This window comes from Pochonia chlamydosporia (genome assembly GCF_001653235.2).
Source record: "Pochonia chlamydosporia 170 chromosome Unknown PCv3seq00008, whole genome shotgun sequence".
Lineage (NCBI taxonomy): Eukaryota > Fungi > Ascomycota > Sordariomycetes > Hypocreales > Clavicipitaceae > Pochonia > Pochonia chlamydosporia.
The window spans coordinates 173944-200414 of NW_019154043.1; the positions used below are offsets into that span (position 1 = coordinate 173944).

At 49.1% G+C, this 26471-nt stretch overlaps 10 protein-coding genes across 10 annotated transcripts; 3 read left to right on the forward strand and 7 right to left on the reverse strand.

The window, feature by feature from the left end:
- Positions 1–3101: 3101 nt before the first annotated feature.
- On the reverse strand, positions 3102–4130 carry VFPPC_16764 (4-hydroxyphenylpyruvate dioxygenase; the record flags this gene model as incomplete). Its single annotated transcript, XM_018294517.1, has 1 exon — positions 3102–4130. The coding sequence occupies one exon, from the start codon at positions 4128–4130 to the stop codon at positions 3102–3104; it is 1029 nt and encodes a 342-aa protein (XP_018138633.1).
- Positions 4131–4886: 756 nt separating this feature from the next.
- VFPPC_06850 (C6 transcription factor) lies at positions 4887–7187 on the reverse strand (the record flags this gene model as incomplete). Its single annotated transcript, XM_022428530.1, has 4 exons — positions 4887–6086; positions 6142–6615; positions 6689–6716; positions 6781–7187. 4 exons carry the CDS (start codon positions 7185–7187, stop codon positions 4887–4889), a joined length of 2109 nt encoding a protein of 702 aa, XP_022284089.1.
- Positions 7188–7516: 329 nt separating this feature from the next.
- Positions 7517–9166, forward strand: VFPPC_06849 (major facilitator superfamily transporter; the record flags this gene model as incomplete). The annotated part of the gene is made up of 2 exons (XM_018285817.1): positions 7517–7663; positions 7727–9166. The coding sequence occupies 2 exons, from the start codon at positions 7517–7519 to the stop codon at positions 9164–9166; spliced, it is 1587 nt and encodes a 528-aa protein (XP_018138631.1).
- A 781-nt stretch (positions 9167–9947) lies between these two features.
- Positions 9948–11644, reverse strand: VFPPC_06848 (monooxygenase; the record flags this gene model as incomplete). The annotated part of the gene is made up of 3 exons (XM_018285816.1): positions 9948–10619; positions 10684–10747; positions 10800–11644. 3 exons carry the CDS (start codon positions 11642–11644, stop codon positions 9948–9950), a joined length of 1581 nt encoding a protein of 526 aa, XP_018138630.1.
- Positions 11645–12264: 620 nt separating this feature from the next.
- Positions 12265–13059, forward strand: VFPPC_06847 (hydroxysteroid dehydrogenase; the record flags this gene model as incomplete). Its single annotated transcript, XM_018285815.2, has 1 exon — positions 12265–13059. One exon carries the CDS (start codon positions 12265–12267, stop codon positions 13057–13059), a length of 795 nt encoding a protein of 264 aa, XP_018138629.2.
- Positions 13060–13522: 463 nt separating this feature from the next.
- VFPPC_06846 (NAD-dependent epimerase/dehydratase) lies at positions 13523–14332 on the reverse strand (the record flags this gene model as incomplete). The annotated part of the gene is made up of 1 exon (XM_018285814.1): positions 13523–14332. The coding sequence occupies one exon, from the start codon at positions 14330–14332 to the stop codon at positions 13523–13525; it is 810 nt and encodes a 269-aa protein (XP_018138628.1).
- Positions 14333–14884: 552 nt separating this feature from the next.
- On the reverse strand, positions 14885–15431 carry VFPPC_14126 (snoaL-like domain-containing protein; the record flags this gene model as incomplete). The annotated part of the gene is made up of 2 exons (XM_018291896.1): positions 14885–15130; positions 15192–15431. The coding sequence occupies 2 exons, from the start codon at positions 15429–15431 to the stop codon at positions 14885–14887; spliced, it is 486 nt and encodes a 161-aa protein (XP_018138627.1).
- A 473-nt stretch (positions 15432–15904) lies between these two features.
- On the reverse strand, positions 15905–16473 carry VFPPC_14125 (ethD domain-containing protein; the record flags this gene model as incomplete). The annotated part of the gene is made up of 3 exons (XM_018291895.1): positions 15905–15974; positions 16026–16222; positions 16282–16473. 3 exons carry the CDS (start codon positions 16471–16473, stop codon positions 15905–15907), a joined length of 459 nt encoding a protein of 152 aa, XP_018138626.1.
- Positions 16474–18194: 1721 nt separating this feature from the next.
- VFPPC_06844 (polyketide synthase) lies at positions 18195–23703 on the reverse strand (the record flags this gene model as incomplete). Its single annotated transcript, XM_018285812.1, has 3 exons — positions 18195–19460; positions 19526–23285; positions 23348–23703. 3 exons carry the CDS (start codon positions 23701–23703, stop codon positions 18195–18197), a joined length of 5382 nt encoding a protein of 1793 aa, XP_018138624.1.
- Positions 23704–24649: 946 nt separating this feature from the next.
- On the forward strand, positions 24650–25741 carry VFPPC_06843 (beta-lactamase-like protein; the record flags this gene model as incomplete). The annotated part of the gene is made up of 2 exons (XM_018285811.1): positions 24650–24838; positions 24899–25741. 2 exons carry the CDS (start codon positions 24650–24652, stop codon positions 25739–25741), a joined length of 1032 nt encoding a protein of 343 aa, XP_018138623.1.
- Positions 25742–26471: the final 730 nt, after the last annotated feature.

Consider the following 26471-nt stretch of genomic DNA (forward strand, 5'->3'; position numbering starts at 1 on the left):
GTCCCTTTGTCACTGTGGGTCACGAGAATGTGCTCTAACAACATGGCCAATAGCGCTGTATAGGGCGGCCAGTACCAGGAGTTACGGCAAAACTCTCAAATGGAGATCACGGGGAGCTGCTCATCAAAAAATTTTCCATATTTTCTCAGTAAGTTGTGCCATAACGGATGGTTGGACCGCTGTTTACACTCTTAGCTACTTGAATGACGGAGCGGCAACTTCGGCTGCGTTCGATTGTGATGGATATTATAAAACCGGAGATCTGGCCCATCGTATAGGAGAAGACTACGTATTTGAAGGTCGAGTGTCCACGGACTGTAAGTTAAATGCCGTTTATCCATGTGCTGCCCAAGAAATTTAGATCTGATCGAGTTAACGGGTTCGCATGTCAATAGTTATACGCTACCGAGGCTTAAGAGTGCCGATACTGGAGACCGAGATGCAACTTCTGCAACTTCCATTCATCAGCGAAGGCTGTATTCTTCCACTTCCAGATCCTAATTACGGCCAACGAGTTGCTGCCCTTGTTCGGCTTCGGACCCCGCCTATACTAAGATTCGGGGAATGTGAAGAAGCACACACCCGAAGCATTGGTAAGCCCTACATACAGGTTCTTAGATGCCACCTTAGGGCATCGCTCCCGATGTTCATGCTTCCGACTGCACTGAGGATTCTCAAAGACGAGGAAGAGATTCCAAGGACGCTCTCGATGAAAGTGATAAAAGGAAAGGCTGTGGAAAAGTACTTTTTACCGACGAAAACCTCGCAACTATACAACGATGTGGAGACATGGGATCCGGCTAAGACTGAAGACATCTGGCCCCAGAAGCCTTGGGATTGGGGTGGGCTGCGCGTTGGGAGAGACTTACAGCAACATCGTGGAGGCTCAGAGGTGCTTTTCTAAGTTGGCATGGATGAAGAAGATCGCAGTCAACCGGGCAGGGGGAATACTAATTTCTTGGCCAAAGAATAAAATCATACTAGAGTAAACAATTTTGGATTACTTCTATTGCGAATGAGGCATGATATATTCTCTATGATAATGGATTTTGAAATGGCGGCCATTGCAGCTATCCGGCGTACGAGCCAGACTAATAAGTTCCATGCAACAGCCACTCCCTAACACATGCCTCGAGGCTCTGCCTTCCTGAAAGTGCCCGCAAATCTAGAAATGCGTCGTGAACATAAGCGGAATCGAATGTGAGATTTGGAGTCACATTGTCAAGCGTCGAAATTTACAGCCTTGTGGCCCTCAAAGTTGCTGGGACGGTTGGCCACCGAGACTCGATTGTGACAGTGATGCTATCGCTATCCTCTCTCGAACATACAGGTGATGGTTTTGGTGAGCTCATCGCCCAAACTACCTAGGTAGTTGTACTTTGACCATTGTCAGTCTTCACGCCGCAATTGCATTGTCGCAGACTCGTTACTCTGCCTCAGTGGTAGTTGGGAAGTCATAGCTTTGTTGGGAATGTGGTGGCGGCGGCGCAGTGAGACACACATTTCACTTGTAGAGCAAATTTCACCACACATGAATGATTGTCAACGAGCTACGGAGTATTTCGTCATGAAACCGACAAAGCATTTGCCAAAAGGATTGAAGGGTCGACGTCTCTCACGCTCGCATATCTCATTCACACAAGTACCCGCCGGGGGGTTCGAGACAGGTTACGGGTTATTTAACACGCCAAAATCCGTACCTGGCTAGTCATGCGGCCCTCCAACCGTGTTATGCCCACCACATGGCCTGCAATGTTACTTTCGTAGCTCAAGTTAAGCGTACCTCTTGTCAACGCCGCCTTCAGGGGAACTCGTACCTGGGCGTTGTGAGACATCATGCTCATTGACTCAGCTTAAGTATGACGTATCATTAAACTCCATTGACACCAGGCGTGATGTTGAGCAAGGTATCATCGCATCATCGCGGTTGCACATCTGGTCAATATGGTTGCAATGGTCTGATATCGTGGGTTTGTGTTCAACTCCCAACCCCCGCGGAAAAAGAAAATTCAAGATGACAAGAATTAAGCCTAAAACCTTTCCAAATTTGGCCAGGTAACATATGTACCAACGCCACAGTGAACCAGGCGAGCGCATAATGCATCATGTGTTGTTGATCACGGCTTTGCTAACGCCTTGCATGCCAACGCAAAGCGATCAACGACCTCACACCTTGGCAATTACCGCACTTTGGACAGTTATACCGAACGTATATTGAATGTCATTATTGAGGACTTTTCAAACGCACCCGTTATCTGTGAAATAGGGGAAGGGTGGTGGCGCAGTCTCTGGCTGCACACATCCCATGGCATGTTCGGCTTTACTTGTGATGGTCGGTGATTCGAGCTAGATCTACTGTATTGTTCGTTCGTCGCTCTCTAGGCAGTTCCATTGCCACCGTCTCACTTTTCTCGGGGAATGTATTACCACTTGTCGCATATTCCCCTAATGGCACTCAACGGGACGTCAAGCCCCGAGTCAAGCTTCTCCGAGGGTTCTTGATGTGTACCCTCCATTTACTTCGCGCATCCCAAGCCGAAGCTTCCCACTCTGAGAACAGAAGCAAGGACCGTAGAGACGCCTGGAAGAAAATGAGAAGGCACAAGTTTCGAGAGAGTGTCAACCCGGCTGGTATCGACACAGAATGTTGTATTATAGTGCTACCCTGTATATGGCTGATTCCGTTTGGAGTTTTATAATACGCTTTCGCTTATTCACTGTAGAAATTGTACCTTGCGTGGACCCATACCATCGGCAGCTCTCTTGCCGTGGTGTATTACTAAAGGCCCTGTATTAAGTAGGGTAACCTGTATCACTAAGTAAATACAGAAACAAGCTTCAAGACCAGGGCCTCGTTGAGGTACACAATGTTACTGAAACAACATGCGCCATGTACAGTACTGCCCACCTGAGAACTTCTTTTGTTTATCCGCTGTAGTCTCTCAGATGCCCTCAGAAGTACGACACCTCAAGGCGATAAAACACTGCAATGTTTTCACCACTTATGTATGTAGGCATTGCTTATTGAAATGAAACGCATATAATATATCAATCTTTTCGGCCCTTTCCACCCGGTTTCAAAATGAAAAGTACTTACTACCCTACGCCACTGGCTGGACTTGCCAGCCCATAAAATTCGCCAGCTTTTCCCAACTCCGCCACGCACGTTCTGCATGCTCCCAGATCGTCCTTTCACCTTCAACTTGCGTAGTCCTCGAAAACACCTCCATGCTTACCCAGCCTTCCCACCCAGCACTAACAAGCGCCTGAATAACGCTCAATACCGGCAAGTAACCTGTCTCCTCGAACGGGAATAGCCTGGCATTCCGGCTAAGGGCCATTAGCGGCGTAAGTCCGGTCTCCTTACGCCACGGGTGGTCCGACGTGAGTGGAGAGTCAAGTAACTCCGCATCAGCAACTTGCAGCAATGGCATTCTGTGCATAGGAACTGTGTTGATGAGATTCTGGAGCGAGGCTTGTAAGTTAACCGCCCCGTCAGGTGTTCTGCCAGATGGATCCTCAGGATTCATATATGTCTGGCCACAAATGTTAAATGTGTCTGGGAGAAAGAGCAGTTGCTTAGGCTCGCCGGCGAGTTGTATCCTATCCCATGCCTGTTCCCAATCCTTGACGTGTGCTGCAAAGCATAAGTTCTCGTAGGCAATGCGGACACCTAGTCTCTTTGCGAGCCGCGCTAATACCGCTAAATCTGCCGCAGCGGCGTCACGATTCCCAGTGTAATCGGCCGACTTAACAGTTGGCAGCGTGCTCGGCACGCCGATAACATTGGTGCCAAGCTGGCGAGCTGTAGCTACCCAGAGTTTAAACTCAGCTAGGCGTTCCTCTCGAAGGTCAGGATTCCTTAAGCCGTCAAAATTGCGGAATGGCTGAAGCGATATGATCTTCAGATGGAGGCCGGCAGCTAGCTTGGCGATATCTGCTGCCGCCAGGAGGACGGCCAAGCTGCTTTCTGTCGTTTCTGGCAAGGTATGTGGGGATATTGTATTGCGTATTGGCAGGGAGTACTGGAAAAGATCGTCCCAGTACAGCTCGACGCCGAGGAATCCCTTAGCGGCTGCGACTTTTAGTTTCGTATCAAGAGAGTGTAGGGTCGAGGAGCCGAGAGACATGGTTGCTATGGAGGGGAGGAAGCGTTTTGGATGTGAGCCATCGCTCGTGATGGCATTTTCGTTTGTCATCCCGATACTACTCAGGCAGTCTTTCGTGTTGAGCTCATTACGCTAAGATATCCAACAGTATATTGCAAGCAAGTGTTGAAATACAAGTCGTCGAATAGTGAGCATCTTAATACGAATGATGCGTAGTTAAATGTAGAATAACCTCGTTTGAACCAAAGACGTCACATTGGTCGTATTCTGCGTCATCCAGTGCAAGAAATGTCGCCCGTCAACGGATCCCTGGACAGACTGCCAGACCAAGTCTGCACCATGTTAAGGCTGTGTACTGCGGCCGATCGCCCGAATGCAGCTCACCAATATCGAATGCCCTCGGGCTTAAGCCGAGCTGACAATCCTCCTGAGGTGGTACCCGGGACCGTGGTGCATTCATGCTGCCTGGTGGACAAGAATCGCGGCATTATCCTGTTCTCCCTCTACACTATTCTGATGAATATTTGAGTTGGCGATGACTCTAGACATGAATGATCCCAGCCAGCATCAGAGTACAAGAGGCAGGTAGAAGGCTCGATGTGACCGTGTGCGGCCAACATGTGACCGTTGCTTAACGCGAAGCTCGCGACTTCTTGATGCATGCTAAGGACGTCCTTATTTTCTTTGTCCCCGGGAGTCAAAGGTATTACTCTATTTTCATGTGGTCAACACATAAATATATACATGTAGGCTTGATTGCAACTCATGATAGCATGTCTAATCCCAGGAAATGCCAAAAAGATCATCACCGGCCAGCAGCCGCTCCCACTGAAGCCATTCATTCGGGTCCGCAGCAAAGGCATCCAAGTCCGAAAACTGAAAACCATCATCTGCCGACATCACTCCCTTCTGAGGAGTCTGCACTGGCTGCTCAGCCGCATTTGTGGAATGGGATGTGACAGCTTCTTGACTCTCAGTTCGAGGCCTAGCGGTGCCGCGTGATGACTTCATTTCCACCAGGTAATCCGGCGGCACCGGCGTAGGTAGTCCCTGAGTTCTAGCTGCGGCAGCGTACTCGTCCCAAACCTCCGGTATCCATTTCGATAGCGCCGTGTAAACAGCATCAGCTGCCCTGCCAAAATTGTCCGGATTGTGAGAAATCAGTATGCCAATGAGATGCCAGAGCCGCTCAATTTCATGACCTGCTTTGCGGTGACGAGCAGCAATGAGGACGTAGAGAATGGTGTCCCAGATATACGTCGCACTTGTACGGCCAATGTACTTATGGAAACTGGGTGTGTTGCGGAGCAAGGCCGCATACTCTAGCAATTTGCTCGCGTTGACGAATAAAACTTCTCGTTCGCGTGCGGTTAATTGCATTTGCTTCTCGGCAAAGTATCTTGGATTGTAGGTCAGAACTTTCATCCTGCAAATGACAGAGCGTATGACAATCGACACAAACATGTGCAATGGCTCTGAAGGATCACAGTACCGCAGGTACTTGGATTCAAACGAGTCCTGCAACTTTGCAATCATCCGCTCCTTTTCTTCCACGGAAACTGCAGCACTGCTGATGATGTCAAAGCCACTTGCGTTCGAGGACAAGGAAGAGAGATAAAGGTGTCTGAGAAATTGAGTGATGTCACAGCGGACACGGACGAGTGTTAAGGATGTAATGCCAGTCCGCTCCCTAGGGAGCTCCGTCATGCCCGGGCCAATGTCTTCATCATCGACATTGGATGGCGGTTTTGTGTCCCCAACAAATATATCCAACGACGGCCGGATACCCAGTAAATCTGAAGTGTTGAAGTCGAGCTGAATGATGTGCCACCAAAGCCGACGACGTAGCTCTATTTCAAAAGGTGGTAAGCCCAAGGTGACCCCGTCCCGGTGCAGGCCAATACGCATAGCCAGACGAACTGCCAACCCACACAATATGTTGAGCGTGTTGTAGCTATAGAACCTTTTAACTCCAAACTATAATCTACGGTCAGACTTGGGCAACTGTGACTTGTGTTTTGTTGGAACGTACCAGGTAGAGTGAGAGCGCCTGGAGGTTGGTTAAGTCCGGATGCTCGACAAATGCAGCATTGGTGAGAGCTTGCGTTGCAATCTTCTTGTACTTGCGAAGCACAGGAGACTTATCCTGCTTCAAAATGGTCCGACATTCGTCTTGCGTCATGGTACTGACAGTGGCGAGACAGCAGCAGAACAAAATAGCTTCGGTGTTTTTTGACATGCCGTCAGGCCTAGTGAGTGCCGCGTTCAAGGTGTTAAACAGTGACGGCAGATGAAGCATCTTCAACATATTATCAATTTTGTCAGTGAATATGTGTTGAAGTTGGTAGAATGTGGCAGCATCGGGATAAAACTCCCGCAGGTCGAGTGAAGGCTCCGTGCGACTAGGACGACCTTCTAACCATGAGAGGAGGGGGGCGTCATTTTCGTCTGCGGAATCCATAGGTTCCATTTGTTCATGTGGCCTATCGTTGGATGGCTGTTTAAGCTATAGGGTTAAGAGAAAGACAAAATCAGAATCAATGTAATGAGGAACAACGATTGACGGCGGAGTTGCTTACATCGCTGCCAATGCTTGACCACAACGTGCTGTGTGACAGTTAGGATATCTAGCGGCTTTAACCCCTGCTAAGTCTGGCAAGGGGAAACCAACCTATCAAAATACCGGGACGAAGAGTTGACATTATATCTGGTAGTGTGATCCTGGGGCGTCGAGTCTATCGACATGGATGATTCAGTCGTTGGCCGTTGGAACGCAGGCTCCGAAGCGGCATCGTTGTCCGAACAGTCCATGTCCTCCTCGGGTGCCTCGTCCAGCCTCTCACCGTGCTTCTCAAGCATGAGCTCATATCGACGTAACTTGGCATGCAGACCCTCGTGGACTGCCTTTGGCTTCCTCCCGCGCCTGCCACGTACTGGTGCGACAAAGTCACATTGTGTCTGAGCCTTGAGGCAGTTAGCGCATGGGTCGTGTCGGTCGCATTTTACCTTTCGCTGCCGACAGAGTAGGCAGGAAAAGTCTCTCAGCGGTCTTGGGTCTTGGTCTTCACTGGAACCCATACTGTTTTGCTTGACGATCTGGCTTGTCCGGATTGGCCTTTGTCAGCCGATGCCGTCACTTGTCTCGCGTCTCGGTGTGTTTTGGTGTTGGTGTAACGTCGAGGTTTCATTAGGGTCGGCGTTAGAGGTATGTGCTTTCGGGGCGAGAGTCGGGGTTCGGGAAATTAAAGTTGCTGGGCTCGGCGCCGAGACCAGCTACTTTGGGGTGACGAACACCGAGATTGGTGTCATATAGGGACAGTCAAACAATGCAAAGCAGTTCAGAATAACATATCAACTCCAAAAAAACCATCTAGATACATCTGACAGAAAACATTCACATCATCAAAATGCCCGAAGTCGCTGAAGAGGTCGAAAAGGCGCCTAGTGCCCCGGACGCCAAAGTCCAAGGCCAGCAGGAGATGGAATATCCAGGCATGATGAAGCGAGCTCTTATTATGGTTTCTGTCTACCTCTCGGTCTTTCTCATTACCTTGGTAAGGGCGCAGTTTCTTCCAACCGAGTTTGGTCGCATACCATTCTAACCAACCATTCTTCAGGACCAAAATATTATCTCGACGGCTATTCCCAAAATCACCGATGAATTTCACTCCCTCGACGACATCAGCTGGTATGGAACGGCATACTTGATGACCATGTGCACCTTTCAGCTGCTCATGGGCAAAGTATACAAACAATATCCCGTTAAACCCGTCTTTATGGCCGGAGTATTTCTTTTCGAAGTCGGATCCGCCATTTGTGGCGCCGCACCCTCATCCGCCGTCTTCATCCTGGGTCGTGCCGTCGCTGGCCTCGGTGGCTCGGGCATGATCACCGGCACAATGGTCATCATGTCACACACATTGCCTCTACAGCAGCGACCTGCCTGGCAGGGTGCCTTTGGTGCCATCTTTGCCATTGCTTCAGTCATTGGTCCTCTCGTCGGCGGTGCCTTCACGAACAACGTTACCTGGAGATGGTGCTTCTATCTCAATCTCCCCGTCGGAGCGGTGTCCCTTCTTGTAACACTCCTCATTCTGCAAGTCCCCAACCAAAAGCTGGAGCCTCGTGCCGACACATTCGTCGGCAGAGTGAAGCAGCTTGATATATTTGGCAGCCTCATCTCTTTCCCGGCCATCATCTGTTTGGTTCTCGCTCTTCAGTGGGGTGGCACCACATATGCTTGGGACAATGTTCGTATTATTGTTCTTCTTGTCCTTACTGGCATCCTTTGGATCAGTTTTATTGGAGTTCAAGTTTGGAAAAAGGAGGCTGCTACTGTACCCCCTCGCATTGTCAAAAACCGAAGCGTCCTCGGAGCCATGTGGTTTGCTCTTTTCAACAACGCTAGCATGATGGTGATGGTCTACTATCTCCCTATCTGGTTCCAGGCAATCAAGGGTGTGGACGCCATCAAGTCCGGTATCATGCTACTGCCCACAATCTTGGGGACAGTTATAGGCTCAATTTCCTCTGGTTTCATCATTAGCAAGGTTGGCTACTACGCACCGTTCTTTATCCTGAGTGCCATCCTCATGCCCGTTGGCGCTGGCCTTCTCACAACCCTCAACATTGACACTGGTGCCGGTGAATGGATCGGCTATCAGGTCTTATTTGGTCTTGGCGTCGGCTTTGGCAACCAGCAACCACTCAACGTCGTACAGACGGTGCTCGACCGCCCTGATGTTCCCGTCGGGTCTGCTGTCATCGTCTTCCTCCGATTTCTGGGCTCCTCTCTTGCTCTCCCTATTGCACAGAGCGTCTTCCTCAACCACTTGGTGGCTGACCTGACAAATCTATCTTCAGTCAACCCTGAAGATATCGTCAAAGGTGGCGTGACAGATCTAAGGAACCTCGTTCGTCCCGATCAACTTTCTCTTCTCCTGAGAGATTACAATAGCGCCATCATCAATGTCTTCTATATCGTCACGGCTACTAGTAGCTTGATGGTATTTTCTTGCTTCTTCATCGAATGGAAGACAGTCAGGCCTAAGAAGTAAGCTACGTTCTAAGGACAGTATCACGCGTTGAGGTGTTCGCCTGGCCCAGAGTGTGGGCGCCGGCCCCGAATCTTCGGTGCCAGACCAGACCAGACTCTCACGTACCAAAATAATATCGCTCGAGCAGCTTCGCGTGGCGTATACTGTACACGGTGGATGGTTTTAGACGTGAAACCCGCCGTGGAGTTCTCTTCGCTACCTCCCTCTTTGGCTGTATCTCGATATTTCAAGGAGATATGCCCATCGCACCAACTCCATTCCTCCCACCTACACACAACCCTGGCATTCAGTGGGTTGTAGGGGTACCCTGTTATGTTCTCCGATAATTTCTTCTTTTTAGGCATAGTCTAGCGCTGAAGCGATTCTGACACCACTGCTGAAAATTCCAAGACTACTATTGCATCTGCTGGCCACGCATTTTCACATCGGACCTCAAAATTACATCCGCTGTGTACTTTAGCGTATAATGTATAATACAAGACTAAGATAGATACATAGATACCCAACGACAAAATTGATTGTTATTCGCCACTTAATAGTAATTCTATACAGGCTACAGGACACCACATCCTCTGGTATTTATCATCTTGTGCTTGGTTCTCGGATACCCGATTTGTAGAATGCGGTAGATCCTGTGGGAGATTATGAAGCGGACAGTGACCCAAAATACTGGGAACAGAAATGTATAGATTGGAAACGTAATTGTAACTAATACGCGAAGTAAAAAGGGAATTAATATCTTCGTAGCCCTAAGGCCATTCTGCTATCTAAGACTCAGCATTTAAGACCAGTCACCATCCTGAAGAGCCTCTAGGCTCTGACCAGCTTTAATTTGCTCTTGTACTTCTTGCATAGTCCAGGATCGAAATTTGTGACCCCGAGGATAATTAGTATTCCTTAGCGCCACCTCCCCATTACTGAGAACATGATGTAGAGCCTCACAAAACTTCTCATACGCATAAGCTTCTGCATCATGAGACCACACCCATCGCGGGTAGCGAGAGCGAATCAACGCTGGATTCTTGTCGATTGCATCCCAGTTAGTGTGCTGCTTCAGCTGTTGGTTGACAAACCCCATCTTCTGCCCGCACGATACTCTCTGGTAGCGGAGCTTGTTATACGCCTTGGTGGCATTGGCCGCCTGCGACTTGCCACCGAGTTGTAAACAGGTTGCCAAGGTGATGCCATCTTCGATGGCCTGGGTAGCACCATTGCCGGACGTTGGCAGAAAAGCATGTGCTGCATCGCCCAGCTGGACTACGCGGCCACCGGGTGAGGTCCATTGTTCATGAGAATCTCGAAGTTTGAGTTGCCAGTTGACGACGGAACCCTTCGGTGTTGTTTTGATGAGTGCCGCAACGGCTGGGTGGACGGCCACACTTTTCTCCATGACATCAATTACTTCTTCCGGATCAACGTCAGGAATCCATGCTTCCCTGGCTGATTCATCGTGCTATAGCGTACGGGTCAGACGTGTACATATGGAAGAGAGAAGTTAGAGGGCAAAATAGACCTACCGAGTGCATGAAACTCCAGAATGCAATGTCCTTTGTGAGCGAAATCATGGCATGAGCACCATTTCTGTAAAGATGTCAGCAATCGTTCGTTAAATTGGTTAAGGAGACAACCATACCCAATCCAGAACTGCCAAATAGGTCTGCCTTCTGTTTTGAAGTTCCACTGTGCCTGAACAGTTGGGTCACGCAGCGCATGCTCAATGGGGAACGCAGCACGATAGATGGCCTTTCCGCTCGCCTTCAACTCCGTGGGCATTCCAGGAACGATAGTCCCGGAGGCAGTCCGAAGGCCATCAGCTGCGACGACGATATCAGCGGTTCGCTTCTCTCCGTCTTCGAATACAACACCTCCCACGCCTTGGTCAACGTCTTCCCAGAATTCTACGACCTTGTGGCCCCATTCAATCTTCAGTCCAATGCGCTCAATTTGGTCCAAGAAAGCTCGATAGAGCTTGATGCGACTGTGGGCGTTGACAGACGAAAACCCCCTTCTCCCAATCAGACTCTCTGGGTCGTTGAACATTGGCGGACTAGGACCGTAGATGCGCTCTCCTGTTTGCTTGTAGTATGACATTTCCACATCATACTGGGTATCCTCAACCTCATAACCCAAGTCGGGCCAATGGCGCAAGAGCAGAATAGCACTGGGCTGGATTTGAATGTTATCACCGGTCCAGACAGGGCCGGAACTTCGGTCGATGATGTGGACAGTGTGTCCCTTTCGCCAGCATTCCAAGGCGCAGGCAAGACCACCAAGACCAGCACCAACAATAAGAACATTTATGCCTGTCTCTGGATAACGCATGACCGTAGCATCGATTTCCCTCTTGGCCATATCCTCAGCACGGGCCTTGGCAAAGCTAGCAGAGGTACCGAGTTTTTCGACATTTTTGACGCTCAGATGCTCGCCGTTGGTGTCATTGGTAGATGTACCGTTGGGTTCTATTCTGCCCGGCGCCATTTTGATGGGAGGTAAGAATAACTACGAGAATTGTATGGTTCTTCGAGGCACTGTAAATCTGCTAGGAGCCTTGAATATGGACACTTGTGCACATTGTGCTGCTTTATGTCCATTTTTTGGGTACGGATGCTGGGCCGGTTTTGAAGCATCAGGCCATCAAAGTCTGACATCCGCGTTGAGTGAGACAACTCAAATTGAACCGACCGGTAGCCGATTTGGTGATGCAGGGATTTGCCCGAAGACGACTGACCCATTATGAATGCCCCGAGAAGCAAGCTGCATCGGGGTCAATGTTCAAGTGTCCCCATTTATGGCTTGTCGGGATATTCTTGGTGGTACGGAAACGACAGATCTGGCCCCCACGTGCCGAATATACCGAACATGGACCCCGAGATGTTCCCAGCTTGGAAAGATTGTCAAAATTGTAAAACCGCTTGTGATGTATCTGGCGACAGCGGAAGTGCGAGAATATTCGTGGATTTTATAAAAAGAGTCTCATTTACGATGGCATGGCTCAATTGAACAAGTCGGTCAACTAAACTCACTCACCTCTCAAGCTATTCTATAAGCCATCTCCCAAAGTCAAAAACATTCCATACATATCACTTTCTTAATACCCAATGGCTGTTGAAAAGTACATCCCCGGTCGCCTTGATGGCAAAGTAGCCCTCGTCACTGGCTCAGGGCGTGGTATTGGTGCGGCCATTGCTGTTCAGCTTGGCAAGCTGGGCGCCAAAGTAGTTGTCAACTACTCTGCCTCTGCCACTCACGCCGAAAAGGTCGTAGCGGAGATCAAGGCCAATGGCTCTGACTCTATCGCCATCAAGGCTGATATCCGCGATGTATCTCAGACTGCCAAGCTCTTCGATGAGGCGGTCGCACATTTCGGCCAGCTGGATATTGCCGTCAGCAACGCCGGTGTCGTCAGCTTCGGACATCTCAAGGATGTCACCGAAGACGAATTCGATCGTGTCTTCAGCCTCAATACCCGTGGGCAGTTTTTCGTCGCGCGAGAGGCCTACCGCGTGCTAGGAGAAGGCGGCAGAATTATTCTCACCTCCTCCAACACATCCCGCGACTTTAGTGTTCCCAAGCACTCTCTCTACTCTGCCTCCAAGGGTGCTATCGACTCTTTCGTCCGAATCCTCTCAAAGGACTGCGGAGACAAGAAGATTACTATCAACGCGGTTGCTCCTGGTGGTACCGTCACCGACATGTTCCACGATGTGTCACACCACTATATCCCCAATGGCGAAAAGTACACGGCGGAAGAGATGCAGATGGCTGCCTTTGCATCTCCTCTTCACCGCAACGGATTTCCTCAGGATGTTGCTAATGTTGTTGGATTCCTTGTCAGCAAGGAGGCTGAGTGGGTGAATGGAAAGACCTTGACTCTTGATGGTGGTGCTGCTTGAGGGACATGATTACTGCATGCTGGTATAGTAAGAAATTTAGAAATACTGCTGGTTGATAGAATTGAATGATAGTGAGTAATTATAGAATTCTTTGACAGAAACTTCGCCTCTTAAGGCACATTTAAGTTTGTGATCAGAGTGTAAAGTGATAAGGATCATATGGATTCCTTTCGCCCCGAGATAAAAGTGAGACTTACGGTACGACATTGGCACCGTCTTTATAAACGACGAGCCAACCCGTAGGTCGATTCATATTTAGTGCAATTAGGCATGGATGAGTCCCCAGTATCCGTGCCAGTAGACGGTCTGGCCGGTCCAGTGCTGTCCCTCAATATACCGCCTGTCGCAGGAACTTCTAAAAGGTGATGGAGACGTACGCATGAATGAGCATGTGCTTTACAACAATCTATAATATACGTTATGTAATGCAATTATATAAATGATACTCTATAGAATTCGACATTTATTTTGGTCCAGTGCCAACAGGAAGATACGGATGCAGAAAAGGAAACGTGTGCCTGATCAATCCCATGAAAATACACCATATCGTTCCACTGGGAAACTTTGCATTCCCATTCGTATTCACAACGCTCACACTCTTATTACTGTACATCCCCCTATTATCATCAGCGGCCTCAATCATCGCAGCCGCCAAGTCAAGGTAGGACAAGGGGCTAGTTTCGTCCGTGAGACTGATGGCGTGGCCGCGTTGCACATCAATAGACAAAGCTCCTGGTTTGAAGTAAATCGACGTAAGCCAGTCTTCCTGCTGCTTGAGAAGCTCTTCAGTCTCGATCAAATCCTTGTAAACATAAGATGCGGAGCGATACAGAATTTGTCGCAGCACATATGGCACGTGGCGAGAAAACTGGTCGTCGATAGTGGCGGATGAAAGAAGGATAAGCTTTGGCAGCGACTCCGTCCGTCCGTTATGCTTAGCAACTTCTCTAATTCTCTGCAGCGCCTCGATGACGGATAGAGCGGTGTCTTTTGCCAGGCTGCAGCCAGGAATGTTATCGTTTGTTGAAACAACAAGGAAAACGGTGCGGCAGCCGCGAATACAAGACGCCAGGAGCTCGACATCGTGAATGCTGCCTTCAAAAATACCTATCTGGCCTCCGTCTTTAAGATCGGGGAACAAGCCAAGGAGCTTGGCCCGACTGCGACAGTAGGCGTTGACTTGGACATTAGATTCCCGTAGCAAGTTGTTGATAAGTGCTGTGCCACAGTTGCCCGTTGAACCAAGAACAGCATATTTTCGTGGTGTTGTCATGTTGGCCCAGGGAGAAATTCGCTTAGATGATGATGCTGCATGGACTAGACGCTAATGGAAATCTAACTTCTTCGGCACTGCCGCTGACTGTTTTGTGGCTTTTATGGGAAAAACATATGGACAGGGTGAGTACAAAGGGAGTTGTTGGACGGCATATGTAGCGGTTGCTAATCTTTGCGACCCGATCGGCTCATTAGTTTATCGGCATTCGGGACATAGCGATATGTTCGCAAGCCTGTAAGCCCGAGGTGCATACCCAAATGTTCAGATGGCGTGAAGAAGTACATGACCATGTGCAGTTACGGTTATCCAGGAAACGGCAATAACCCTATTTCATATCCAATTATTCTACCGCCCGTCCAAGTGATCATTATCGATGAAGCGGATGCATCGCCTTAAGTCCCCTAGCGAACAGACGGTATGCACCATACACGAATTTTGCGTGGTCACAGTTTGAATCCAGTCTCAGTACTGCATATTCGAGTACAGTAGCACCAATAAGACATTCATATTCCGTAGTTACTCTATAGGCTGCAAAGTTCCAAGCACAGCTCAAGCATGCGCTGGTTTCCCGCTCTCCATCAAATGCTGCTGGAACTTGGGGAAGAAGTGTCGAAAGAATGCAGTATCTACCATTTCTTCCAGCCTTGTTATTTTCGTCCCATCCTCACTAAATGATGTAAAAACAGAGTACTCATTTGTCCATTTTTCACCCGCCACCGGCGTATCTGCCTCAGCAATTGCATATACGGCAGCAGAGCCACGCGAAGTATCATGAACAATTTCTCGAATATCCAACTGTAGGGATTGTCAGATGACTCAGACGGCTTTAATATGAATGTAACATTGAGTATCAAACCTTCCAGTTTGTTAGCTTCGAGGAGAGAATATTGTTCATAATAGCAGCTTCGGTTCGTGATTTGGCCGGTAACTGCAGCGACAATGGCAGAACTCGTTGCTTGAAGTCATCAGACCATAGTGCAGTGATGTCTTCAGCTCTCTGTTCCTTCCAGGCGAGGAGGAACTTGTTGAGAGTTTCTTCTTGCACTTTTGCGATTGCCATTGGGTCAGGCGTTGGTCTCCAAAGATACGGCGACATTTAGGCGCGGTCAAAGCACGAACAGTATGAACTTGATGAAAAAAGCCGTTCTTCGTCTTAGGAGAGTATTTAGCATAGTGATACATTTTATTCCAGGCGGAGAGGTCTAGGCCATTTTGTCTCCCGGGATAGGATCACTGGAGTTCGGGGGATCTACAATTACCCCGACGTGGCTCAGGAATTTCGGAAAGTTGGGGCTCCCAGACCAGTATTGGCGCCAAGCTTGCCCATTCATGGGTAATGTGACCATTTCTGCACGCACCTGAGTGCTCATTCATTTGATAAGTGAGCTCTCATTATTGATGTGTAGTGCAATTCATCTGCCCTGACAAAGCTTATCGAATGACTCTGCGAGGGACCACTGATCACATTTCACGAAACAAGGTCGAGCTATCGTACGAGTAACGTTATTACTCCTAGGATCACATGCGCAGACTCTTCAATAATATATGGTGTCCCATTGTATTGAGGCTCTAGCAGTCTTTAAATCCATCAACAATTTCCCCATCCCGAATAAATTCCTCAACCCAACCAATGGTCATCCTACCGTGATCTTAGTACCGGTATCTTGAACTCGGAATTCAGTTGACTCACATGCTCCGTTTGGTGTCAGCAAACTTTTCGTGGTCGCCTACGAGGTGTTGCTTGTACCATGGATCCTGCTTCATGCGTTTATAATCCGCTACGCTCTTGAACACTACCTGACTGAAGCAGTCAAAATCCGCGATGTTTACCATCTGTGGGTCTACAAGTAAAGACATCATTGCACGTGTGGCTGTCTGGTTGTGAATCTGTTGTATATTAATGAACACATTCATGCCTACATATCTCATTTGAGAGGGCTGCTCACTTGCGTCCATCTTTTGACGCCATATTTGACCATGAGATCCTTGGTCATAGGGGCCGACACATTTACCATGTGATTGCGGTAAGCCCCTTCGCTCATTCCGGATTTGCGGTAGCCGCAAATTGTGAGGCAGAGAAACTTGTTGTTTTCGGAGCCATTCAGGGCTGGGATCTCTGGATCTTGAACAGGGTTCATGTTGGTGGATAAGAAAACGAATAAGATTACCGGAAGTTAGGGCGTGGTTTCGTGACTGTTGAACTGATGTATTCGTATGGAAGCATATGAAGGAGATGAGTGAGAAACTTATAATTCGTGGCAAATGACCCGAACGCCGAGTGGTGGACCATCTGTTCGGCAGATATGCATGTTGCTCTTACGGGATATAATGGTGTGCAACCACCCTGACAAAAGGAACAAGTTGGGTTGTCGAGTCCCAGGTTCATCTTTAACTTCACATTTTCGAGCAATATTCGAGCGCACGAAAGTATTCATGATGGCTTCAAAGGGAAATGCCGACAATGTGGCCAATAAGGCAAATTCTGTACTTCCCGCGACGGCAGTCATATCTGGCTCATTTCTTTCAGGTAAGTTCAAATATCTACCTGAACCACAACTACTAGATTGCAGTCGTATTTCTAAATCGTCGTGTCTAGGAGCAATGATGAGTTTGTCTGCATTCGTGATTCCGGTACTACTAGACACAAACGCATCGCCTGCGCATATCGTTCGCCAATGGGTGCGATTATATCATTACGGACACATTTATCTACCGGCATTATGCATTGCTACCTGTGGGATATACGGTATCAGCGCTTATCAGCGAGCTCGCAATAGCCGCAACTGGCGACAGTATGCGTTTGCGGCCTTGTCGACGATATCTATGGTGCCTTTCACTTGGATCATTATGACTCCGACTAACAACATCCTATTTGCACTTGATAAATCGACATCGGCCATTGACCTTAGCTACGTCAGGGGTCTGGTTGTTAAGTGGGCATGGATGCATGTTACAAGATCATTCACCCCTTTGCTTGGAGCGTACCTGGGTTTTGCACACCTTCTGCAAGAACAGCGTGTTTAGCTTTAACGGAGCGTCATGGCATGCTGGCTACATATCCGGGATATGTGGGGAGCAACTAAGGCTTAGTTTACTTTTTGGAATAGGCTATGCAAAAATTGCTCAAATTTACCCCAGGTTATCTGGGCAATTATTCCGATGTTTCATACTAATGTGACAGTGTAACGAAGTTGAAGCATGTCCCCATGACCACTGAGTCGCCCGTTCCCCTTCCATACGTTCTCCGTCACGATTCCTCATTTACTTCGGCCCTGAAATGTAACAAAACCCGCACATCAAAGTTCAGCCACTGCAAATTAGGTTAGAGGGGATTCCGATGTATGCCACGTGGTCTTTGAATCGGGAGATTATCTTTAAAGATTCTCATCGGGCTAATAAGCCCAATAACCCGAACTCCAACAGGATCGATGTGCTGGGCAACTGGGACCTGGATCTTACCCTTGTTAGATCCATGTTGTCTTACAGACCCCCCGCCATCCGCTGACAAGCCTCGCAAACAACCCGATCCCAGGCCCGAACCAAACACATCATCGACCTCTTCCAAGACGTCGTCTGACTGGCGAATCGGGCTGCCGTATATTTTTTTGGGAAGAATTAGGTAGGACGATACGTCGTCATTTATCACGAGTTTATAGTCATGTCGTAAGTGAAATCAAGTATATTGTCTCTACGGCAAGGGAAAAGTTCATCACACACAACAAACCAAAGCTGATCAATAGTTGGCAAACATCTAGTTCCCAGGACATACAAAAGAAATGTACTGTATAATGAACAAATGAAAAAGTTGTAAAAAAACGCAAACAAGATAAAACAAAGCTCATAAATGAACGAGACAAATTTATCCGTAATACTCGTCTAGCCATTTTCGCAAATCGCCAATTGTAGGGTAATCCAGGAAAAGTGATCCGCCAACCTTCACATCGAGCTCCAGTCTAAACTTCTCAACAATAACAAGAGACATGAGACTATCGACACCCAAGTCGCTGAAACTGGCGTCATCCTCCAGATCGGAAATTTCGAGGCCGGCCTCGTTTGCGATCAGTTGGAGGGCCTTGTCCGCGACGCTATCACCTCCCGTTGCCTTCGCCTTCGGCTCGGCTGGCGCTGCCGTAGGGTGAACTTCCGGCGCCGGAGTTGGGCTGGGAGTAGTCGCCTTTTGAGTTTCAATATTGATGTCCTTGTTGGATGTGACCGGTGTTGGCGTTGGCGGTACAACGGTGACAACCGTGGTAGCTTTCTGGGCTGTAGTAGACTGCTTGCCTTCAATATTCGCTGCCTTGTCAGGAGGTGAGAAGAATCGAGTGAGAAGGATTCGAGGATAGCTGTGGAATTCAATTCCTTCAACCAGGCCAACAATCACATTATCCTGCATGATGTAGACATCGCCAAAGAAGGCGGTGGGATCTTCCGGTGTAGGGATCATCTTGACGTAAGAACGGTATTTGGCGCCAGCAACGAGAGGCTTAGCAAAACGCATTCCATTCCAACCTGGCGTCACGCAGTAGTTCTTCTTGGTATCCATGGCATCGGAGCAGTTCATGATAAAACCGGCCAAGTGGGCGACGCTGTCAATGAAGTAGGGCGCAACAGTCCACACACCGCTCTCTTTCGTGGTGAGTTGAACGTCTGCGAAGCCTTCGAGCTCGTGCATGACAACAGATTGCATTCCGCGATATTTTTCTGCGTAATCTACCAGATTGGCGCCAAAGATGTTGTATGCCATATTACGCGAGAAGCGATTCGCTTTGCCTTCCACAGCAAGACGTTCCAGAGCTTCGATGCGGCTGGAAACAAGGTGCGCCATGGGGCTCCAAGATGAGAGCCACTCAGCCGAGTTGCCATAGACGATATTTGCAGTGGCAAATGGCTCATGGACGGTACCATCGTTGTCAACGTTCTGCCAAGTTAATTCAGCAATGCCAGAGTTGACATTAGCAGTGGCCACAGTCACTCGGATGAGCTGGGCGGACTTCCTGTCAGCCTTTGCGACGAGGCCCTTGGTCACGACTAGGTTGCAGACATTGATGTCGGTATTTTTTGACTTGGGAAGAAGCTTCTTGAGCAAATAACTTCCAAGGGTGTATGCAATATCGGCGTGGATCGACTATTGCAAATTGTTAGTAAATACCAATCACAGGACGTATTTGATACACATATGGGGTTTCATACCGAAGTCACAACACCGCAGTTATTCATACGATGTCCATCAGCAGCAGCCTGGAAATCTGGCTGCATGAGATCGGACTGCATGACAACCTTGCCGGCGGCGCCATCGAAGCTCTGCTCTATAATTTGTTGCACAGTCGAAGTCTGGATCTCACTGCGAGGAAGGGGTTCGGCATTGACAAGAGCTTTCTCTGTAGCGTAAAAGTTGTTTCCCTTGGTCAAGCACCAGTCACCGTTATACTGTAACCAGTAGTTCTTCTCGCTCCAAGAATAGGCGGGAAGATCAAGAAGTCTGACTCTCCTCTCAAAGGGGCGGTGGAACTCATTCCAATCAATCTTGACGCCTGCCGCGTGAAGCGCTGCCATGCTGTTGGCCAACGTTTTCCAGTTGCAGTCATCTCGGCGACTGGAGGGCACTGCGGTCCGGGTTGCTGGGATGATGGACTTGATGAAGTTGACGCAGACGGGATGAGGGCCAATTTCTACCCATATGGTGTCTTCTCCAACTGTTGCAACTTGCTGGGCAAAGTTCAGAGCGGACAAAAAGTCAACCGTTCCGCGGGTAGCCTGGCGCACGTACTTGGCGTTGAGAGTCTTGCCGTCGAATACAACCTTGCCCAACAATGGAGAGATGACGGGCAACTTGGGTTCCTGGAATATGACACTAGTCTTGCAGATCTCCTCAAAGTCGCCCAAGATGGGATCCATTTGCTCAGAATGGAACGCAAAAGCAACATCCAGCCTGAAGCACTTGAAGCCCGCTTCTTCCAGAGACACGGATACGTTGTCAATCTGTTCCTTTGTGCCGCTAAGTACAGTATCAGACGGACCATTGATGCAGGCAATGGTGTAAGTCTTTCCGGCGGAAGCGTCCGCAATTTGGGACTTGGAGGCACGGACAGCCATCATGCAATGGCTACCAGACTTGCATCTCTCCTGGAGCATTTGAGCCCGGAGACCAACCATGAAGATGGTATCACTTGCACTGGTCACACCAGCGACATGCATGGCGGCAAACTCTCCCAAGCTGTGGCCCATGACGCAATCAGGCTTGACGCCCAAAGACATCCAGTACTGAGCGAGAGCGATCTCCGAACAGACAAGTGCCAACTGAGTGACGACAGGAGAGTGAGCATGGTCTTTCGGGTGCGAGCCGTCCAGTGCGGGAACGAATGACGGGAAGCCTTGTCGTTGAGCGAGTGAGTCGAGGCTGTCGATGTGCTCTCGGAAGGTTGGCACGTCGCGGTACAACTGGATATCCATCGACTTATACGAGGCACCTTGACCCGTGAAGGTAAAGGCAATGGGTGGAGAATCAGACTTTCCAACCGGTTTGATGGAGTCTGCCTTTTCCAGCCGAGCAGAAAGCTCTTTCTTCAGCTGGGCCAGACCCGACGCAACCACAGCAATGCGATAAGTGTGATGATACCGGCGAGCAGTCGTTGTGTAAGACAGGTCTGTAAGTCTGGCGTCCGGATTTTCATCAAGATAGCTGATCAATCGCTCAATATTGTTCGCAAGGGAAATTTTAGTTTTCGCAGAGACAGAAATGACGTGTGTCTCGCGGGGATCGGTGTCGGTAATCTCACGAGCAGGGCCTTCTTCCAGGACCATGGTTGTATTTCCGCCAGCAGCACCAAAGTTATTGACTGCAGCAATACGTTTCTTCCCAGGAACGCGAGGCCAGGCCGTCATCTCAAATGGTATAATCAGGTTCCGCTTGTCAAAGTCTTTGGGGAACTTGGGGTTGATCTCAGTCTTGATACCAACATGACGCGGGATAGCACTCTTCTGCAACATCAACAGCACTTTGATAAGGGCAGCAGTACCAGCAACACTTTCACCGTGGCCTATATTAGATTTCACTGCGCCAATGTGAAGAGGCTGGTCTTTGCTTCGGCGCTTGGTGATGGGAGCATACACGTCCATGATGCCTTGCATCTCCTCGTGGTCGCCGGCTTGGGTTCCGGTGCCGTGAAGCTCAACGTACGAAACGTCTAAAGGATCCACACCAGCTTGACGAAGGACCTGACGGGACAGGTATGCCTGGTGACCAGCGTGAGGATGAGTGATAGAGACAGCTTGGGCAGAGTGGTTGGTTCCAGCGGCCAGGATGACGCCCAGAATATTATCGTTGTCGGCGTTGGCATCCTCAAGCCTCTTGATAACAAGAGAGCCAACACCGTCCGCTCGGCAGTACCCATCAGCAGTGGCGTCCCAAGTCTTGCATGCATTATGGCCTTTGGTAAGGAAGTGGCCGTTGCAAAGGCCGGCAAAACCATCCGGGTTGGTGAGTACATTGACGCCTCCAGCAACGGCAGTGTCAACATCGCCGTTCCAGAGAGCCTGGCAGGCCACTTCAATGGCAGCCAGACCAGACGAGCAGGCAGTATCAATGCTGTAGCTGGGTCCGGCAAACTTGAAGAAGTAGTTGATGCGGCCGGGGCCAAAAGCTCGGCATCCACCAGGGATGTAGTAGGTGCTAACTTCCTGGCCTTGATTGACCTCACGATAATCATCAGCAGCCTGACCATAGTAAGTACCCACACGCTCTAAGCGCGTTGAAGGAGTTCGGTTGCCGACGAAGCCTGACTGCTCTAAAGCTTCATACGCTGTCACAAGAGCGAGACGCATTTGAGGATCGACGACTTGCGCCTCACGGGGAGACATGTTGAAGAATGGGGCGTCAAACATCCCAGGTTCGTCAATAAAGCAGCCATATTGAGTCATGCTCTTGTTGAGTTGCTTTCCCGTAGGGTCATAATGAGTATCAATGTCAAATCGGTCTGCAGGGATACGTCGGGACACATCAAGACCCTTCTCCAAGATATCCCAGAATTTGGCGTTGCTTGTGGCGCCACCGGGGAGCCTGCAGGACATGCCAACAATGGCAAGTTTCGACTGAGCGCTTCCACGAGGAGCAGTATCCCTGGGACTGACATCAGAGAGCCAAGGCATGAAGTCGTTCGTGGTGACCTTGACTCCAGGGAGATCCTTGCTGAGGGCTGAGTTGAGCTCATTCAGAGGCATCGAGTTGCCAAAGCTAGATAGCACTACAGAACACGCGCCGCCATCTTTCACATTATTGACGATGTTGTTAATGACCCGATCCCAAGTTATGCCCTTGGTGAGGAGCTCAGTTACAACGGACTCAAACAGCTCAGCTGCATCCTTGGCAGGGAATGGTGAGCCAGTGCTAGTAGAGTAAATAGGCATTAACGGCCACACTTTTCTCGTCATGGTGTGCAGTTGCCCGCCATCATGGACAATTGTCCTCGTGTGCTGAGAGTTGTAAATATGTGGCGCATGGCAAAGACCGCCATAAACTGGCAAAGCAATAAATCTGGCAGTACGATAAAACTCAGACTTATTGAACAAAGCCTTGAGCTTGGCCGGCGGGCCGCTGATCGTAACTGAAGATTGGGCAATTGCGCTGATGAAGATCTTGCCGGTTGAGGGAACAGGCGACCGGGCGTGGAAGCTGTCCAGTTCCTTTTGCGCGGTGGTATGATCTACACCGTGCACAACGTAGGCCCATGTGTCAGGAGACTGCGACAAGTCACGAGATTCCAGTCCCTCTGAGATTCTTGACACAAGGAACCCAAGACGGAGAGCGACACGGATGGCATCGGCGCCAGCAAGCGGCAGGTCGCTGAGACTGGGTGACAGGGATATGGCTGTCGAGGCAAGTAGTCCGATGCCAAGACCAGTTAGGCTTTGGCCTTCAAATTCAATCAATTCATTTCGGCGGTTGATGGCATATCTGTGACATGGATTCATCGTTAGCACTGTCATCTTGTATTGGCCACGGCCTGGTACTCTTACCCAATATAGATTGCAAGTTGGGCAACAATAAGCAAAGCGCCATCTACAGCACCGCAAAGTAGCCCTTCACGCAACTCGTCATTCTCACCCCAAGCAAGAATAGTTTCGAATGCAGGAAATAAACTCCTCAATTCAGCTGGAAGCTTCTCAATCTCCTCCTTAGCAACGACAGTCGCCTCGTGAATGAACTCTGCTAGCGTACGATATCGACTGTCTTTAGAGTGTTTGTGAATTTGGCGAAAAATGCTTTGGAGATCGCCCTTTGGAAACTCGTTGCTGAAGTAGACGAATTCCATATCAGGCACCCCCAAGTCAGAGGTGGAGGATGGTGTCGAGGAGGGCGTAGAGTCAGACATTGTGCTGTTGTGTAATGACCCAGTAGTGTCTAAGACTGTGAAGAGATAGTTATATAAAGTGGAGTGGCCCTTAGTTTCGAGAGGTTATTGTGCAAATTCAGGGGATCGGTGGCTCGAAGTGATGTAGTCCTGACTGAGATTTGGCTAGGAATATTACATTGCACAATTCTCTCGAACTTCTAGATGAGTAGGTTGAAAGAGAATAGAGAACAGGAGGCACTTGTAATACAGGTTGTATTTAACAGTAGCTAGATATTATTCACGAATATAACCGATATCATATCAACCATGAATGTGCCGTGATCCCGTACAAGTGGCGTTGGAGCATGGTTGCGTCGCGATATACACTCAATAATCGTGACATAGCTCACGGTATGAGGCTATTTCCGAATAAAGTTAAAATTCTCGGTAGGCGAATTTCTCTCGCCTATTGCCAGATAAGCCAGCGGCATGGGTTTGGTTAATTCGACAATTAGCCCGTCTGCATTTGTCCCGGAGGGCGCGATGACCGAGCTGGGTGTCAACGAATCAACCCGACAGCACCTCGGAATATTTGATACCACAATGCTGACAATGCAACTAGCGTCAAGTATGTTCCAAGTCAATGTTACTTCCTAACGTGCCTTATCGTTACCGAGATGTCCCGGGATGGAGGGCCGACCTGTGCTTCCGAGGAGAGCCACTCCGGGAGGAACGCAAAATACCGACATTCTAGAACATTACGCAACTCAAAACCTGATACGGACCCCGGTTTTCTTCAAAAGTCCCAGGCCGCTATTCTACAATGATCTGCTCACCCCTAGGTGATCTCGGTGGTGGTTGTTGAGACCGTGGCCCATATATTGCCGCACGCTTCGCCCTACACAGATAGACGATTTTCGTCTCTGGTAAAAATTTACTAGCTTTCAAGATAAGCGCCCCGAATAAAGAGCTTTTATTTGCGATAATGGCAAAGCCTGATAACGAGACGGCTGTCCAAGATGACAAGGGCGGATACCGCCAAATCAACAAGGCACTGAATATTTGCGTGTTCGAAGACTATCTCGACAGCCAAAGGGAAAGGCTACCAGTTTTGGCTGATGTTGAGCAACTTACACCGCGAGTACTCCGTGTGCTTGGCCAAAACCCTGGCAAGGTATGTATCGATTATCCCGACTTACAACCACGCTGGGGCAGTACTAACAAGCCCATGCAGTTTACATATCAAGGTACAAACACATACATCGTTGGTACAGGGAAGCAGAGGTTGATGATTGACACTGGCGGCGGCGAACTGGCATGGGCTGAGCTAATTGAGTCTACGCTCAAGTCCATGGACATAAGCCTCTCTCATGTCTTATTGACTCACTGGCACGGCGACCATACCGGGGGTGTGCCCGACCTTCTACGTCTCTACCCATACCTCAAAGATGAAATTTACAAGAACGACCCCAACGGTACTCAACAAGATATTACGGACAACCAGATCTTCGCTGTTGAAGGCGCAACAGTGCGCGCTATACATGTGCCAGGTCACTCGGAAGATCACATGTGTTTCATTCTTGAAGAGGAGATGGCGATGTTCACCGGTGACAATATTCTTGGCCATGGTACTAGCGTCGTGGAAGACTTAGGAACATTCATGGCTAGTATGCACCGTATGGCAGGGGAAGCCTGTAACATCGGCTACTCAGCTCATGGTGTTACCATCACAGATCTACCCGCCAAAATAAGTACCGAACTGGATAGTCGCTACAGACGTGAACGTCAAGTTTTAAATGCACTGAAGAGGCTGCACTCCCATGGCCAGAAGAGCGCATCTGTCGGCGACGTTGTGATGCAGATTTACGGGACGGCAGTGACCAAGGAGACGCGCGAGCTGGCACTTGAACCGTTTATCAATGAAGTCTTGTGCAAACTTGCTGGAGATCTAAAGATTGCTTTCCAGATTCGGGGAGGGACGAAAAAGTGGTATTCTATCGAGAGTGTAAAGTCACATCCCCAGCTCCACACTCTCGGGACATCTGGCCCTCGATTAATGGATGTTTATGCCGGGTAAGATTATTTGAGCTTATAGATTCTTGTTTCAAAACATAGCTAGATTGAAAGTTTGATAAGTTTGCTGTTTGTGTCTCGAAGAGCTATTGTGTCCTTGTTACTCTAGCTACATCCGATGTCAACGTCTGGGGCCTATTGCAGCCTGTGAGAATGCTTCAAAGCTAGACTGATCTCATATGCGGCACTATTGGCTCCGACAGATGTGCCATGCTGACACATATGTATTAGATTCTACATTGTAGTCATAGCGGCGAATTCAGTAAGATGGAACTAAGTGCCGTCGGGGATATAAATTTCGGTCAAATTATTTCGGGCCCGAGGTTCGCGTGTCAGTGGACCCCGTCAGATGAAGGCAAAGCTCGTACTTGACCGTATGTGCCGACTTGAATGATCTAGCTAATTGGCGGAATGGATTACTTTCTCGGTAAGTTAGATTGTAGTATTCTTAGTAATATTCGGGAAGAAAACAGGTTACACGGCGGCAGGGCAAATGCCAAGTGGTGGCTGGGCGCTGTGCGCAACCCGTCTGATGTGCCAAGAATGCACACACCTTCATGGTCTCCTTTGTTTTTTTTTTCCAATATTTTGCAAAATCATCGAGTCCATCGACCTCTCTATTACCATTTCAACGGCTACCTGATTCATACCACCCGTAATATCTTCTCACTTCGAGCTTTTGTTCTTCATAGGTCCCTTGCCTCCCTGGCTACGGTAGACTTCAGGGTAAATAA